Source organism: Sceloporus undulatus, chromosome 2 (genome assembly GCF_019175285.1).
Source record: "Sceloporus undulatus isolate JIND9_A2432 ecotype Alabama chromosome 2, SceUnd_v1.1, whole genome shotgun sequence".
NCBI lineage: Eukaryota > Metazoa > Chordata > Lepidosauria > Squamata > Phrynosomatidae > Sceloporus > Sceloporus undulatus.
Genome location: NC_056523.1, coordinates 180,450,271 through 180,467,172, shown reverse-complemented (window position 1 = coordinate 180,467,172; position 16,902 = coordinate 180,450,271). Strand labels below are relative to the sequence as shown.

At 40.5% G+C, this 16,902-nt stretch overlaps 1 protein-coding gene across 1 annotated transcript in view; it reads left to right on the top strand.

The window, feature by feature from the left end:
- Nucleotides 1-16,902, top strand: part of LRP1 (LDL receptor related protein 1) — a 392,141-nt gene that overhangs the window by 242,318 nt on the left and 132,921 nt on the right. The window contains exons 15-20 of the mRNA XM_042447614.1: nt 9,791-10,013; nt 11,277-11,466; nt 12,024-12,149; nt 12,705-12,845; nt 14,807-14,932; nt 15,578-15,694. Of these exons, the coding sequence (XP_042303548.1) occupies nt 9,791-10,013; nt 11,277-11,466; nt 12,024-12,149; nt 12,705-12,845; nt 14,807-14,932; nt 15,578-15,694 (923 nt within the window). The remainder of the gene's footprint in view (nt 1-9,790; nt 10,014-11,276; nt 11,467-12,023; nt 12,150-12,704; nt 12,846-14,806; nt 14,933-15,577; nt 15,695-16,902) is intronic.

The window sequence follows — 16,902 nt, the reverse complement described above, 5'->3', positions numbered from 1 at the left end:
AAAAACAGGGTAGTTTTATATATAAATCCTTTCCTGGGCCCAGAATTGGTTTTGGCTGATAATAATAGTAGGCATGTAGGAGTCTAGATTGTATTACAGGGGTAATACAAGATCCTGGTGGAGAGTATATGCTCTAAGTGAAGATAAAGCTGTTTTTTATGTGGAGCTCATGGACAAAGTGATGGGTCTGTTTTATAATAATTGGTGTTTATATGGGATTGTAATGGGATAGTCTCTCCTGAAAAGGATAGAACATCTGAAAAACCAAGACATCTCAAGGCAAATTGCCAAAAATGTTCTTTAAATTATTAGAACATTTGGAGTTGGTAGATAGATGGAGGTATAAAAATGGAGACTTTGGGGATTATACTTATTTTTCTGAAAAGCCTAGGCCTTTTTCGAGAATTGGTATGACTTAGATGTTGAAAACTCTAGTTACTAGATTGAGAGAGAGAGAGAGACTCTTGCCTGTTACAGACTGCCAAAATAAAGCTGCTTCGGGTCTCTTTGGAGGTATGGTATTTAAATGATGCTTGGGTCCTAAGAGTCCGGAGGTCGCACCAAAGCCACACTCCATTCCTAAGCACTGGAGTGCAGCTTTGGTGCAGCTTTCGGATTGTTAGGATGCATGCATCATTTAAACAGCATACCTCCAAAGAGACCCGAAGCAGCTTTATTTTGGCAGTCTGTAACAGACCTCTGATATATTATCAAGAAGTTTTTCAGATCACAACCCATGACATTAGTTCTTAAAAGTTTTTGCTCTGTTTTGCAGAACAGAAAGATAGTTGAGAATTGTAAGAACAAACTGTAGGAATTTTTCAAAACAATTTGGATAAAAGCACTAATAATTGAAGTGCGTAAAACAAAAGAAAGTTGAATTTGCAGATAAACCAGAAAGGCTGTTTACATAGATACCAGACAAGAATGACGTGATAGTTGACAATAAGAAGATGCAGAAGGCTTTTTATTGATTTAATTCTTCTTTGTATAAATGGCAAGAAATTTCTTCAGAGAAGTTGACCAAACAGAATTTGCCAAAGAATACAGATGATCTGAGATGAAGTATAAATGCTCCTATAACCATAACAGAAATTTGTGATGCTGTTAAGAAGACTATTAGGAAGACACCTGGACCAGATGGGTTGTTAACATCTTGTTATAAGTGTTTTGAGGAGGAGCTTTTGCTCCCACTACAGAAGACAGTGACTTTTAGTTTGGCAAAGCAGAAAGTTCCTTGATTGTTGGAAAGAGCTAATATAGCATTGATTCAAAAGAAGACCAGGGTTTTACTTTGACAAAAAATTTATAGACCAATATCACTTTTGAATAATAAATTATTTACATTGATCTTGTCCAAGAGATTCAGAATTATTCTCCAGGACTTTATTTATGATGATCAATTTGGAATTTTACCAAAAAGACAATTAAGAAACAACATCAGAAATGTATTAAACATACGGGAATATTTAGAATAACATAATGAGAAGCAAGCTACATGTTTTTTGGTTGGAGAAAAGGCCTTTGACAATCTGAATTAGATTTTTTATTTAGAATTTTGGAAGAAATGGCTTTTGTAGATAGTTTTATTAAATGGGTCCTACTGACTTCGTTGCGTGCAACTTTTGATGAAGGGTTTTGGTATTCAAGGCTTTCGTATCACAGCTATTTGGAATAAAAGAAATACAATTTTATTTGCATAAAAATATGGTTCTAAACAATGTAAATATGAATTTGAATTTCAATTTTGTTTAAATTATTAGGTGATTGGTAAAATGTATAAAATCTTGTTGAAATTTGATAGAGAAGATGAACAGGTGAAGGATTGTATTATGAAATGAGCTAGTAATTTTGGTTAAAATATACAAATGGAATAATGTGAAAACATGTGAGTAAAAGGATTGAAATTTACCTCATGCTGTGATCTCAAAGAGACTCTTTACAAAATGATTGGTGGCACATGACTCTTGTGAAATTGTCTAAAGTGTACAAGGGAACCTATAATGTTTTCTGGAAATGTGAAAAGCAAGAAAGAACATTTTACCCCATGAGGTGGACTTGTAAACCAGCTGAAAGGTACCAGGCCCAGATACAATTAAAACTTGAGCTTTTTCCTCTGGGACTGATGGACAATCAACTGGAAAGAAATTATGGAAGAATACTACTATATATGACCAAAGCAGTGAAGCTATTATACTCTCACAGTTAGAAGAGTAACATATTACCTACAAAAGAAGAATGGTTCTTTGTTGTGGTCTCTGTGAAACACACAAATGGGTTTTCCTGTGCCTGCACAGAACGTATTCAGAACTTTCTAGAGCTATTAGAAGCCTTTTGGCGGTAGCCCTGCACACTCTCCAACTGCCTTATTGGCTCTCTCTTTCACTGAAATCCTCAGTTCCTTTTTGTCCGCTGCAGCAGCAACATCTGAAGAACTCTTCAGGGTTTCATTTTCCTGCCAGACTTTAAATTCACCTAATGACAGGATCGGCCTGCGTTTTGGTGGTTATTTTTTCATTCTTCATTCGTATTTTAAGAGGAGTGTCACGATTTCTGATGAAATAAGAGACTTAAATGGCAGCTCGCCTTTCTGTTTGTACTTGGCAAAGGCCTATTGCATTACTGAGGCAAAGGTAACAGCTCTACTGTATGAGCTCAGCCTATCTGAGGCTTTTGGGCAATTGGGAAATGGTCTACTTTGGACGTATCGTCAGCTTCTTGTTCCCTGTCCTACCTCAATTGGCCCTCAGGTGGTCTTATATGACACCTACTCTGTGGCCCTGGTGGCACAGTGGTTAACTGCCTATACAGCAGCCACTCACACACAAACCACAAGGTTGCGAGTTCAGCCAGCCCTCACTCCCTATGGGGGCAATTATAAGGAATTTCCGCCATTCCTTACATAGGATGGATTGGGGACTTTTTGTCCCATGTACTACCATGATACCATATTTCACTTACTTTGTCGGTGCCGAGGGTTGAAACTGATCCGGGACACTCATATGTGTGTCCTTTTCAAGGATCCATCCAACCCAGGCTGGCATTTTGATGTTTTGGAACAAACATACCTGTCCCGTCTTTCCGTACTGATTGTTATCATCGTGCCCTGGACTGGTTCCTTTGGCTGTCTTGTGTCAAGACGTCATTCTGGTGAAGTGGCTATGTTTCTAGTTGCCACCTGCAGCCCTGAAAAGACTCTGTGCATTTCTGCATTCTTCCTAGGCTCCGGGGCTGGGGGTTCCTTCCAAAAAAGGGAAGCCTGTACTCTCCCGAGTCACTATGCCCTGACAGTACATTTGCTCAGGGATGTTCAATAGTGCCGCTACAGTTACCCCCTCCCTTGCATTCCAATTGGTTCCTTTGCATTGTTTTTGGCAACGTGTGGTCTTTGTTACAGTGCTTCCCTTGCAAGCAGACTGTTTCTTTTTGTTTGGGCTGCTTCGACTAGCCACTAGTCCATTGAGACTAATATATAGAGCAGGATGATGTCCCTTACACGTGAAGTCATATTTCATGCTTCATTTTCACTCCCCGTATCTATATAATAGGGGTTTTGTATGGCATGGTTGTATGGTCTCTAAAACTCTTATGCTCATGCTGGCCATGATGCAGTGGATTCAAGCTACACCTATGGATATTCCACCTGAACATTAGGAGGAACTTCCTGATAGCAAGACCTGTTTGACAGTGCAACACACCTTTTCCCAGTGTGGTGGCACCTCTCTCTTTTTTGAGATGTTTGGGCTGAGGCTGTATGACTTTCTGTCAGGTTGCTTGGTGTTCAGTTTCTGCGTGGCGAGGAGTTGGACTTCATGGCCTTGAGGTCTCTTCCAACTCCGTGATTCTTTATTTCTTTTATTCAGTGATTCATGATCTGGTTGGTGCTTTATTACTCCTGGTATATTGTTTGTTTATCCTGTCGGATCACACATATAGCTTTACTTAGGAAATACTCTTCTTTGCACGTGCCTCTGTATTGTGTTTGCTCCTGTTGCTCACGCATGCTTCTTTTCAGGGTGTCTCAGATGCCTTCTTCATTTCCCCTGCTGACAGCACTGGTCATTCCAGCATGTCGCTGTATGGTACATACTAATTCTGCAAGAGATCACAGAATGGAATAACGTTCCACAAAGACATTTTTCAACTTGTTCCTGTCAACTTGCAGCAGGCACTGCATGTCTCATGCTGGTAGCCCTGCCACATTAGGCTTTTAGGTACAGCATGTCTTGTTTGTCACAAGAATTATATCTTATACTTTCTAACACTGCTCCTGTTGGTGCCAGTGTATTGATGGAACTGGTTGAGGTCCTATTTCCTCCTCTCCAGTGACCAGCATAATTCCAGAAATTGTTACTGAAGTCCTTTTCCAGATCAATGCTGTTTAAACTCTCTCTAGATGGGATGGACTGTCCACTCCTTCAGCTGCTCACTTTTCTGGTGCAGACAATTTCTCTCTGTTTTCTTTGCTGGTGTTGCTTAGCCACATCATTGCTGGGCTTAGATTTTGTTTGCTTCACTCTCTATACTAAAAGGACATTTAGCCCGTGGTGTTCTTTTGTTTTCAAATGATCTGCTTGTTGATGCCACACTATCTCATATAATGACTTCCAGTGGTTTTATCATCTGACTGCCCCTATCCTACATTGAAGATCCCTTCATAGACATATCTTCATTTTTTCAAGGACTTACTGAGCCCTTTTTCACTTACTGAAGCCATGATTTACACAGTTTCACATTTGCTGCAGGTTTCTTTTGCTCTTCAGGTTGTGGTGCATTTTTTCTGTGGTGCGTTTGTATACCATACCTTCTTGTATTTTCTACTCGTCCAATAACTGCTTCCAGTTAATATCTTCTTCTGCCTTCTTGTCACATACCTGCAGGATATCTTTCTGTTGGAGATTGCCATTGCCACCAAACCTGTGTCCTCTGCTTGTCTATGCCAGAGGTTTATTTTCTTGATGGTCTTGTTTCTGCCCATCTCTGTCACCCCTGGTGGCACAGAAGTTAGATCCTAGTACTGCAGTCACACAGTTATAAGTTCACAGGGTGGTAAGTTCAATCCTAGACTTACACCTTGCAAACTGTGTAGAGGCTTCCCAGGTCGCTACTAAACAGTATAAAATGTAAATGCTATTGTTCTTGTCCTTGCTATTCCAGTACTTAGTGACTGTCTTAGTGTTGTGGGGTGCTAACCTCCAGAATTATTCTTCTGTCACTCATCTACAGAGTAGAGTTGGCCAGTACTTCCCAAGTGTCTTTGTCGTTGGGGTTTAGCAACTGTCTGTGCAACATACGATTTAGCAGGCAAGCCTGTTTTTCTGCCAATGTGAATGCTTCTTTAGCTAGATTGGTTGTTGTTTCCACTGCATCTCTGTATTGTATTTTTCTGCTTGACTTCTGTAGAGTTGCTACATCATCGAGACCGTTCGTTCTTATGTCTACATGTCCTTTGGCCCAGGTTCACAAATGGTGATTCTGTTTGGGAGCAATGTGCCTTTCTTGTATGGCATGACACTCCCTGTTCCTTGGGCTACAGCTTGCTAGTCTAACCCATTTGTGTGATTCAGAGACCACAACGAAGAAGGAAAGGTTGCTTACCGCTGACTGTAGTTCTTCAAGTAGTCATCTGTGAATTCACACAAACCCATTCATCCTCCTCACGTCATGCCTTGCCTCTCCTTAGATCCTGGACTGCTGCTTTTGGCGTCCATGGAACTGAGGGATTAGGCAGGAGGAGAGCCAGTAAGGCAGCTGGAGAGTGGGCAGGGCTCATGCCAAAACACTATTATAATAGCTCTAGAAAGTTCCAAATAGGCTCTGTGCAGGTACAGGATAACCCATTTGAGCGAATAACTACAATTACAGGTAAGCAATCTGTCCTTGCTTAAAATGAATGAATTAGCAGAGATGGCTAATTTGTCAACTTTGATTAGAGAAAAGTCATTGGTAATAATCCTTCGAAAAATTGGAAACCTACTAATCTTCTTGGGAAACAATGAGAGTAGTGAGCATTGGTTTTGATCATTAATGAATTAAACATATAGATGAAATGTAGCATGTTAATTAATAAAGGAGGAACTAGACATTTAAGAATGATCATAGAACCACAGAAACTTATTGGGTGATCTTGAGCAAGTCACACGCTCTCAGCCTTAGGGGAAGGCAATGGCAAAGTTCCTCTGAACAAATTTTGCCAAGAAAACCCCATGATAGAGTTGCCTTAGGGTTGCTGTAATTAGAAACTACTTGAAAGCACCCAACAACAGCAACAACAACAACAACATGTCTGTTATGTCTAGTCTTTTTTTTAAATTTGGCTTTAGTTCTAAGTATGTGTTTTAAAAATAAAAATATTTTGAAATGGGTACTGTTGTCCAAAACATAAGATGCAGGCCATGTAGGGACTTAAACCCCAGCTCTTTGAGTTCAGTTCAGGAATGGATTGTGGTTCTGCTTTCTGCATTAGCTCAGGTGAGATACTGTAGAATACATTTCTTTGCTCTCTTCTTTTTTATATCCCCTTCGTGCTTCAAATTGTGTCTGTCACTTGTTTGCACAGTTTCACCGATCCTCTTGCATGGCTTGTGAACCAGAGAATTTCCACTCAGCTAGCACGAAATGTTTGCCTCCTGCATTGGCTCACTGGGAATTTCAGCCCAAAAGCCCCTCACTCCTCTTTTCACTCTGGTGTCTCTGGGGCTTCAGTCCCTGTAGGTTTGAAAGGCATGTCATGCTTTTAGGAGTCAGTCAGGCCCAGCAGGAAATGAAATTGCAATGCGCACTCACTCATGATTTCTCATGAAAAGTAGAGTTCATCTCCATTGCAGGAGCTATTTTTTCCTTGTCCTCATTGACTCTTCTTTTGTGCTGGGGTATTGCAACATTCCATCTGTTCTTCATCTCATTCTCTGCAAAACAAATGTTCAAGAGTCTTCTTCTTTCATTTCCAGATAATAATGTGGTCACAGAAATCATTTGCAGTGCCATCTTACATGCTAGCTTGCCAGTATCTGTTTTCTCTTTGTGTAGTGCTTCTCAAGGAAGCACAGAACCAAATGTCTGCTATGGAATGAATTAGCCATGCTGTGGTTGGTTAATGTCAGAAAAAAACTGATCATGTCCTGGGCTTAAGCATGTTTCTGACACCATCCTGTTCCTGCAGTGGTGAAGGAGGCAGAAGTTCTTGTCATCTGTGCTGGAGCTTGGAAACAATACTTTTGGGGGAGGTGGTATTCCAGCTCAGCAAATTTTTCATCCAGTAACTTCCCATCTCTTCTCTGGACCCATAGTTAATTTTCTTTTAATGAGTGCCGTCTGAGTTGATAACTAGACTCTCTGCTCTGACCTCTTGGTTGCTCCTTCTGCTGTGCTTGTAGGGCAAGGCCTGGTTCCCACTCAGGCCAGTACTGTCAGCGATGGCTGTTGGCTTAAATATCAGTCGGGTGGTATATCCACTTTAGGTTTTAATCTGGACATCATCTTAAATAGCTGCTTATTTAAAACAAAATTTTAAATTAACACACAGTTTTAAAGGCATAAAACTACATAGAAGGGAGCAGACATTACAAAGAAGAAACAGTACATCACACTGAAAACTAAACTAATCTAATTTAAATAAAACTGCACAACTAACACAATACATCAAAAATATTGCTTCTTTAAAGTTTAGACTAAAACCTCGAACAGATTTATGGACATTGGCACTATCACTGAGTTCTGAACCCCCTCCTTCTCTTAGAAACTCCTCTTTGCCATGAAGCCCACTGTAGAAATGAGGAGGATTAGGAAAACTGGTATGTAAGAGCCATTCTAGGTATGTTTGTATATGTTTGTGTGTTAATAGAGTCTCAGCAAAATTTAGATGCTCCATCCTTGAATATGTTCAACAGTAAATTGTAAGGGAATTGGAAAGCAGCATATTTCAAGAGCATTTGTTATGACTGCCTGTTAAGACTTCAAGCTATCTATAGCAATTTTGGCATTTTGGAAAAGGAAGATTCAACCTGTAGTAATATAGATTGAGTCTTCCTTTTCTGGAATGCCAAAATCTGAAATACTCCAAGGCCCCAAACATTTTTCATGGGTGGCTGAGATCATGACACCTTTAATTTCTGGTAGTTCATTGAACACAAACTTTGCTTCATGCATAACATTATTTTAAAACATTGTATAAAATTACCTGTGGGCTATGTGTTTAAAGTGTCTATTAAGCATTAATGAATCTTGTTTAGACTTTGGTCTCATCTCCAAGATATCCAAAAAAAATCTAAAATCCAAAACACCTGGTCTCAAACACTTCAATATAAGGGAGGTGCAAGCTGTATTATCAATACAGACTAAATATCATGTTACTTTTCAGACTACATCTTTGACTGGGATTTTGGGAGTTGGTGCCCCCCTAAAAGTAACTTTTTCAAGCTCTGCCAAGTGATGATCTCTTTTAGAATGAAAATGTACCTTTGCTGTGCATGATGTGATCCAAACACTAATGTCTCAGGCCAATGAATTTTGTATCAGATATAGTCTGCAAACACTTTCCAAGGAAAGTTACAAGGAGAGGAAATTGTAGTAATCTAGTCTGGATGTGATCAAGACATGTATATTTGGAACCAGATGTTTCAAAAACCCTGAACATTTTTTTCATTTGCCTGTTTTTGTGGCTAACAGACTACTTTTATGGAAAACAGGAGCTCATGCTAGGAATGTTAATGAAGTACTACAGAGATTGTGTGTGTGTGTGTGTGCGCGCGCGCGCATACATGCATGTGTGTGTTTAACATATATGATTATATATAACAAATAAAAAGAGGGACATGAAAAGAATCAGGACTTAGACATTATCTTCACTTTACATTTTTCTTTGGTTATGTAACTGAATGTAAAGCATATTTCATGTTTTGTATTACATTACGAGGTCATACTCATTTACAACAAATATTCATTTACAACCAACTAATATTGTTGTTGTTTCTTTGAAATAAAATTTCAGTTTCTATTCTGATTAGCAGATTCTGTAGTAGTGACAAGAAATGGGAACTATGTCAAATCTTACTGTCATGTGGAGTGCTCCTGTTCAGGATTCCAGTTAGCTAGCATTCACTGGTCCAGGTTATTCCATTCCATACCACCCAGTTTTCTGCCTAATCCAACCCCAACCAGCAGTCACCATATGTGACTAACAAATATATGTAGTCTTTCTCCCATTCTTGGCAAGTTTTTCCCCCATAAATACAGCTGTGAGGTCATCACCAACTTACTGCTATCCCTTTTTGCATTTATATAGATTTTTTTTAGCAACATCATAAAAGAATGCTGGAGAATCCTTTTGCTATTAGGAGCATATTCCATGCTTTGTTGTGAGACTGCATACCTTTAAGCTTCTGTTTATATGTTAGTCTACCTTTATTTCTGCTCATGATGAATGCCTTAATGGTGATTTCAAACAACTAGGTTGAATATACTTGTCGCTGCTTTGCTGCTACTAGCTTTTCTGTCTTGGAGACGAAGCAAAATGGAATAGCAGTAGATGAATATCCAATGAAGTAACTATGTGAACATAACATACAAATGAAATATTTTTATTAGAAGAACTAATGTGGAAAACAATGATTGATCTTTTCAAAAGTGCCCCACATGGGAGAGTGCTAATTGACATTCTAAAATAACATCCATTGTTTTTATGAGTTTCCCCCCCTTAAAACCATGTATTTAAGTATACAATAGCTGAACAGTTGGGTTTCATGAGTAAGAGAATAATTAAAACTGAAGCTATGTGTTCTCTTGCTCCTAGGTTGATGTATTGGACTGACTGGGAGGAAGACCCAAAGGATAGCAAAAGGGGGAAGATTGAAAGGGCTTGGATGGATGGCTCTCACCGTAATGTCTTCATCACTTCCAAGACTGTCCTGTGGCCCAATGGGCTGAGCCTGGACATTCCAGCTAAGGTGCTGTACTGGGTGGATGCCTTTTATGATCGGATTGAAATGGTTATGCTGGATGGTACAGAACGTAAGGTCAGTATCAGTTGTTTCTCTGTCTATTGCACTGGGATGCATGTGTCCCCTTCCATGAGCAACCTACATCTGCCACCCTACCCCTTTTCCCAGCCACACAATTTAATGCTAGGCTTACGCTCCTGGTTGCTCTTTGTCTTGGTGGGTGTAATGACTCCATTCATGTCTCTTCTTTTTGTGTCTTGGGGACTGAGCCCAAATAGGAGTAACATTTATTTGACTTAAGGCTTTGTCAGATGTATACCTATGTATCTGACAATTCCTATAACCCTGCAGATACAGTACAGAAGGACAGGACTGAGGGGGATGAAGTGAAGAGTAGAGCAGGGACAAGTATAGGAAGTTGTCTTAAGGGTTGGAGATGTGTTCTTAAACAGTGAATGTATAATGAGAAGGGAGATCCTCAGGCTCTGGGGCCACATCTGGCCCTCTTGAGCAGTGAAGGGTTTCAGCTAAAATACGTTAGTGCTTTTGCTCTCTGGGCCATCTATCACTGGGATGCAGTGCGCAAACACCAATAGAGTTCTGTGAATTTCCCCTTTAAGCTGAAAGCTGTCCCTTAACCTCAATGTGCAGCCTCCAAAGAAAGAAAAGGTGGCTGGAGCTGGAAATGCCTTGGCATGGATGGGACATGGAACTTATACTGAACAATGTTTAAATTTTTATTATTATTTTATTTTATTTATAGTATTTATACCCCGCTCTTCAGCCAAAAGGCTATCAGAGGAGCTTACATTATTTTGAATTAGACATGTTTGGAGTATCCTAAGTGGCGATGGTGAATGGTTAAGGAAGCTACAGCTTAATTTTCTGTAAGGATTGGGCAACATATGGCCTTCTATATTTTACACAACTGCAACTCTGCTCTTTGTTAGACTGCATAGTCAAGGAATGAGAGATGATGGGAATTTCAGACCATTGAGGACGACACTTTCCCCCACCATATCTGAATAGGGTGCCTTCAAAACTAGCATAGCCCCTATCATCATAGTGAAAGCAACAGTGGCCCTTATGGGGCAAAAACCTCAACCTAACTAGCCACATGGTTGCCAGTTTGAAAGCTGATGAACATGTAATTTTATATGCACAGAAACAAAATTTATTTTGCGTTTATGCATCTCATACCTGAAAAGAGTCCTTAGAGAAGCTAAAGACTAGCAGAATGATTTGGTTGTGAATTGACAGCTAGTTAGTCCCTATGAGTAGGTCACAGTATCTCAAAAGACCCTCCTTTGTATATATATGTCTCTCTTCCCCATGCAGATAGTGTATGATGGCAACGAGCTGAATCATGCTTTTGGACTGTGCCACTATAGCAACTTTCTCTTCTGGACTGAGTACCGGAGTGGGAGCATTTATCGCCTTGACCAGAACTCCAAGGTTGTTACACTTTTGCGCAATGAACGTCCACCAATCTTTGAGATCCGCATGTATGATGCTCAGCAGCAGCAAGGTGTGTAGCTATATGGACACATGGATGTTTCTTGAAACTCAGTTAATATTCATCTTACTATCAGATTATATTTTGTAATGACAGTATTAGGGATCAGAGCTGCAGTGAACAAGGCAGAAAGCTACACAGAAATTCATTTACTGTCACTTTACTAGGCAAGGCAGAGGATGTGACCAGCAAACAGACTTATGATGCATAAAGTACTCTTGATTTTCTATGAGCAAAGGCAGAACACAGTTTTACATATCAGGGTCTTGTTAAAGTTACTTTAACAATGTGTACAGTGACATCTTCTCCTGTATCACAATCTCAGCATGCTGATAGATTCCAATGAGGATGGATAGTTTGAGAAGGCCTTGAATTCAGTCTCAATGGGATACATGCTTGGAGAGCAGTCCAGCTTAGCTTTCTCTGCTGAGGGGGCTTTGGTATATTTCTTGTAGTACAAAGCAAAGCCTTCCAAGCCCTTTGTTTCTTTCTTCTCCACATCCAATATTTCTCCATGTGAACCTGTTTCAACTCCTATCATTCCTTTTCCTATTCAATTTGTTTTTCAGTTGGCTCCAACAGCTGCCGAGTGAATAATGGAGGCTGCAGCAGCCTTTGCCTGGCCATCCCTAATGGCAGGCAGTGTGCTTGTGCAGAAGATCAGATTTTGGGCCCAGACTCTGTCACCTGTCAAGGTAGCTATCTGTTTAACAGTGTGTAAGAGTCAAATGTGAGAGACAGAGTCTTACATGGAATTCTACAGCTTTGAAGATGTGTACCAATCTACTCTCTGCACCATGCTATGGTTTAGATTTTGATTGTGTGTTCACACATACCCACACCCATGCAGAGATCCTATTCATTTTTTTTTAAAAAAAATAAAATACAGTCAGCTGTCTGTATTCATGGATTTTTTTTATCCACTGCTTCAACCATCCACAGCTTGAAAATATTAAAAAATAATATAAATTCCAAAAAGTAAACCTTGTTTTTGCCATTTTCTATAAGGGACATCATTTCACTGTGCCTTCGCAAGAATTGCATCAGGTTAACTTTGGCCTTGAGTATGTCGCTTTACAGTGTGTGGAACTGTAGTAAACTAGAATAAGAGAACATCATCAACCTCACTCTAAAAACATTCTGGGAGGGGGAGGGAGGAGTCTCTTCACTTGTTCTCTAGGAAAGTGTTGCTCATTTAAAAATCCCTCACACTCAACTCTCTTCTGTCCCCATCTTTTTTTCTTGGCTAGTCAACCCATCATACAGCCCACCACCACAATGCCAACATGGGGAATTTGCTTGCAAGAACAACCGCTGTATACAGGAGCGCTGGAAGTGTGATGGTGACAATGACTGCCTGGACAACAGCGATGAGGCACCTGAGCTCTGCCGTGCGTATTTTCTCTCGAAACACTAGACTAGTTCCACCCTCTCATATGGCAGATGAGACATTGGCCTTGGCCATGTCTGATCACCATATAGAATGAGGGTGCCTTGCTTCAGGTGAATTAATGATGAGAAATCCAGAGCATTTTCAAATGCTAGAAGACTCTGTATTGGAAGATCGAGACTGGAGCTAAGGTGTGAGAGACATTCTTCTTGGACTATATATTCACCTCTCATAGGTTGCATATTCAATTTTGTATTTACAGAAAGAGGATGGAGATCTGGAAGCCTGAACAAATTGAGCCCAGGGTTTCACATTTTGTCCTATGGGAGTGGACAATATTGTACTTAGGATCCCTGCTGACTCCAGACTCTGGCATTTCCCCAATTGTTTTTTGGGTTTTTTTGCCAAAAAAGACCTTGGGAATATCTAACATCCTTTGTAGGTCTGTACAATGCTGTTTCAGAGGACCCCCTCCCTGAAATAGCCAGTTACCTGTTGGGGTGTCCTGAAGAGTGACCAGAAGTGATACATCATTACTTCGAATCATTCAGCATGACAGCTGTGGGGATGCAATGGAGTTCTGGGGGAGCCAAAATGTGATGTAAATTGTTAGGCTCTAGTGCATGCCCATGGCCCTGGTTTTCAGGGTAGATTCAGGTAAGGCACAGAACCTCTAGTCTGATATGTGTTGTAACAGCCTGGAAATTGAGTTGATAATTAAAAAGAAGGAAGTTGCTAGGCTTTTTGGTTGCAGAACATTGGAACATTCTCATACCCTTTCTCTCCTATCATATTTCCCATTTTCTGGAAAATTAGCTACAACCACCATGTTAAATTATTTAGAAAATTGAACAGCTCAATAGCAGAGCATATGCCTTGCAGGAAGATGGTGGCACACTCCTTCCCTGTCATCTCCAGTCCCCAAGATCAGATAGGAGGTAACAGGAAAGATTACTTCTGTGAAATCCTAGAGAGCCTCTGCCAAATCAGAACTGGTAGTCCTAAATTAAATGGACTAATAATCTGACACATTATGATCCAGCTTTCCATGAAGCCATATTAGCTGCAGATCATTATGTTTATCTTACAGGATTTGGTTTTTATGGTTGTTTGAAACTGCTTTGGTATAGAATACAAACTGACTTGACTTTCACCACTGAATTAAGAACTTTACATTCCTAAACTCATGCAACTTGCTTTGTCAAAAGGGTTGTTTCTGATTTTTGCTGTGCATCGTTGTTATTAATTATCATGAAGTTGATAATTAATTATCATGAAGTTGACTTATGGTGACCCTGTGAATGAGAGACCTCCAAGAGACTATGCAGGTCGTAGCATTGCTACTCATAGGGTTTCTCATGTCACATAGCTTTTGCTGAAAAATCAGACTAAGGACTAAACAGACTGCCCCTTTGGAGCAGCGTCCTGGTGACCTGTACCCCACCAGATCATGGCCATGGCAATTACACACCGCGGCCCCAATCCGGCATTCTTCTGGCTCCAAAAGAAGCAGCAAAATGCTGCTCCTTTTGGAGCTGGAAAAAAGATGCCTTTGCTGCTGCAGCGGCACTTTTCAACACTTCTTTTGGTGTATGTCATCTGGACATCGTGCCAAAGGAGTGCCATGACACCGCCCACTGTGCAGTTGGGCAGGTGGCATGATGGCAGCTTGGGGGTGGAGTCAGGGCGTGCATTGTGTGGCCGCTATGCCCCCACTCCAACCTGTTCAGCCCCAAAATGTGCCAAAAACCTGCTGGTCAGCAGCAATAGTGGGATATGACTCTGACAGGAGAATATCTCAGAGACAATGACAGTAGCATCATAGCTAACACTTATTAGTACTGCCCAGAAAAAACTCTATGATGGGACAATCCAAAATAAAGCAATGCATGTAGGAGAGAAAAATGCTTTGTTCTAAAAAAAAATGCTAAAGTTCCTTTTCCTCTCTTTGTCATTTTTCAGATCAACACACATGCCCTTCAGACCGTTTCAAATGTGAGAACAATCGCTGCATCCCCAATCGCTGGTTGTGTGATGGAGACAATGACTGTGGGAACAATGAAGATGAGTCTAACTCGACCTGCTCAGGTGAGGATTCCTTGTATTTCTGTTTCTCTGTCTGCCTACCATATCTTTATCCTACAAATGATTTTAGTCTTTCAAGGGGCTCATCTGCCACCTGTGGAGGTTGCTTCATTTTTCCTAACAGTGGGGCCTGTCTGGTAGAGTAATACGCCTTTTACTTTTCTGGTCTGAGCTCTGATCATTCAGAATCTTTGCAAGGTGAATGCTGGTCCTGTCATTGCCTCCTTAGCTGCTGGTTGGGGCAGTGAGAGGGATACATTCTATTTTTGAAGTCAGTAATACCCTAAACATCAGTTTATTTCCAAGTGCCAGTGTGATGTAGTGGTTTGCGTGTTGGTCTATAACTCTGAAGACCAAAGTTAATTCCCAGCTTGGTTAGTAAAACCCACTGTGTGACCTTGGGCAAGTCACATGCTCTCAGCCTTAGGGGATGATGATGGCAAACCTCCTCTGATCAAATCTTGCCAAGAAACTCCATAATAGATTTGCCTTAGAATCACCATTGGTCAGAAACTTCTTAAAGACATACACCAACAACCAGTATTCTGCATCTGTATGAGTCTGTATAGTTTCATTAGTTTATTAATCCAAGCAAGTGTCCATACTTGCTATTAACTTTGCTTCTGTTGTTAATTGCTGTTTACCCAGCTCGTACCTGCCCTACCAACCAGTTCTCCTGTGCCAGTGGCCGCTGTATACCAATCTCCTGGACATGTGACTTGGATGATGATTGTGGGGACCGCTCTGATGAATCAGCCTCATGTGGTAAGTATGAACCAGTCCATTTCAGCCACAGATACTTTTCTGAAATAATGTAAAATCATATATGTACCCACAACAACCAGAGTTGTTTCAGTATCCATAGTAGCATGTGCTGTCATAACAGGTGGAGAAAATATAGCCATATGGCCTGGAGGAGTTGCTAAATCCCACACATTGGTGTACCCTTCATGTTTTGGATGTTGTGCAATAGCAGATGTGATGTTTGCTATTAAGTGTGCACTCAACAGTCAAGGATGTAAAGATTCATGAATTTCATTTTTACAGACAAGAATGAATAATTTGTCATTTTTCTACCTGCTATTTGAAAGTCTCTCAAAATTTTGATGTTCTCAAGGATGATTGAGAAAAAAAATTTTTGTGTGTGCAGAAGCATTTTTTGTTTTTAGAAATTTGAGGAGGGAGCTGTGCAGAAGAACCAAGCACATTTTCCAAAAATAACAAATTATTTGTTGGAATGATTTTTCTCCTCCAATGTTCTCCTTGTCAGATTTCCTGACAATTAGAACCCTCCTTGTTGTTGTTCATTCAAATATTATTTCAGATATTTCTTCAGTGCCTACGCAAGAGAACATTGTATCCTATTCTGAGTCTCTTTTAAGTTTGTACCTGAAGGATTTGCATTTGCTTCATTCAAACATCATGTTTTTATGGGGGTGCTGCAGTCTTAGGTCAGAGATGGGGAAAATGGGACACATGAGTCACATGTAGTCTGTTGTGGCTCCCACAGCCGCCCCATCCCAGTTTTGTTTTGGGAAGTTGTTTTTTTTTAAATCAAAATCTTTAAGTGTGTGGGAGAGCAATTTAACCATGTCATCCCCTCCACCCAAGAACCAGGCTGTTGTAGGTACACAGAAGGTTCTTTTCACTCAAAACCTGAAATAGGTGCCAAGATTCTGATTTGTAAAAAAGTCCCATCTTGGGAAGAAAGAAAGAGAATGAGTGAGTGAGGAGAGGGAAGGCTGTGTGTCTGAGGGAGTGGAAGGAAATAGAATGATTGGCTCCTGCCATGCTCATTCTCAAAATATGGCTGCCAAGCTCTGGCCACCTGCTGTGAGGAGAAGCCCTGGTGTACAGAAGGACTGTCCACCTCCCCACTTAGAGCAACTGCAGCCATTTCTGCTAGATTCACAGTATCCTTGATGTGGAAGCTAGCCCTTGTTAGCTCTGTGCTTGTTTTCCCTTTGCAGCCT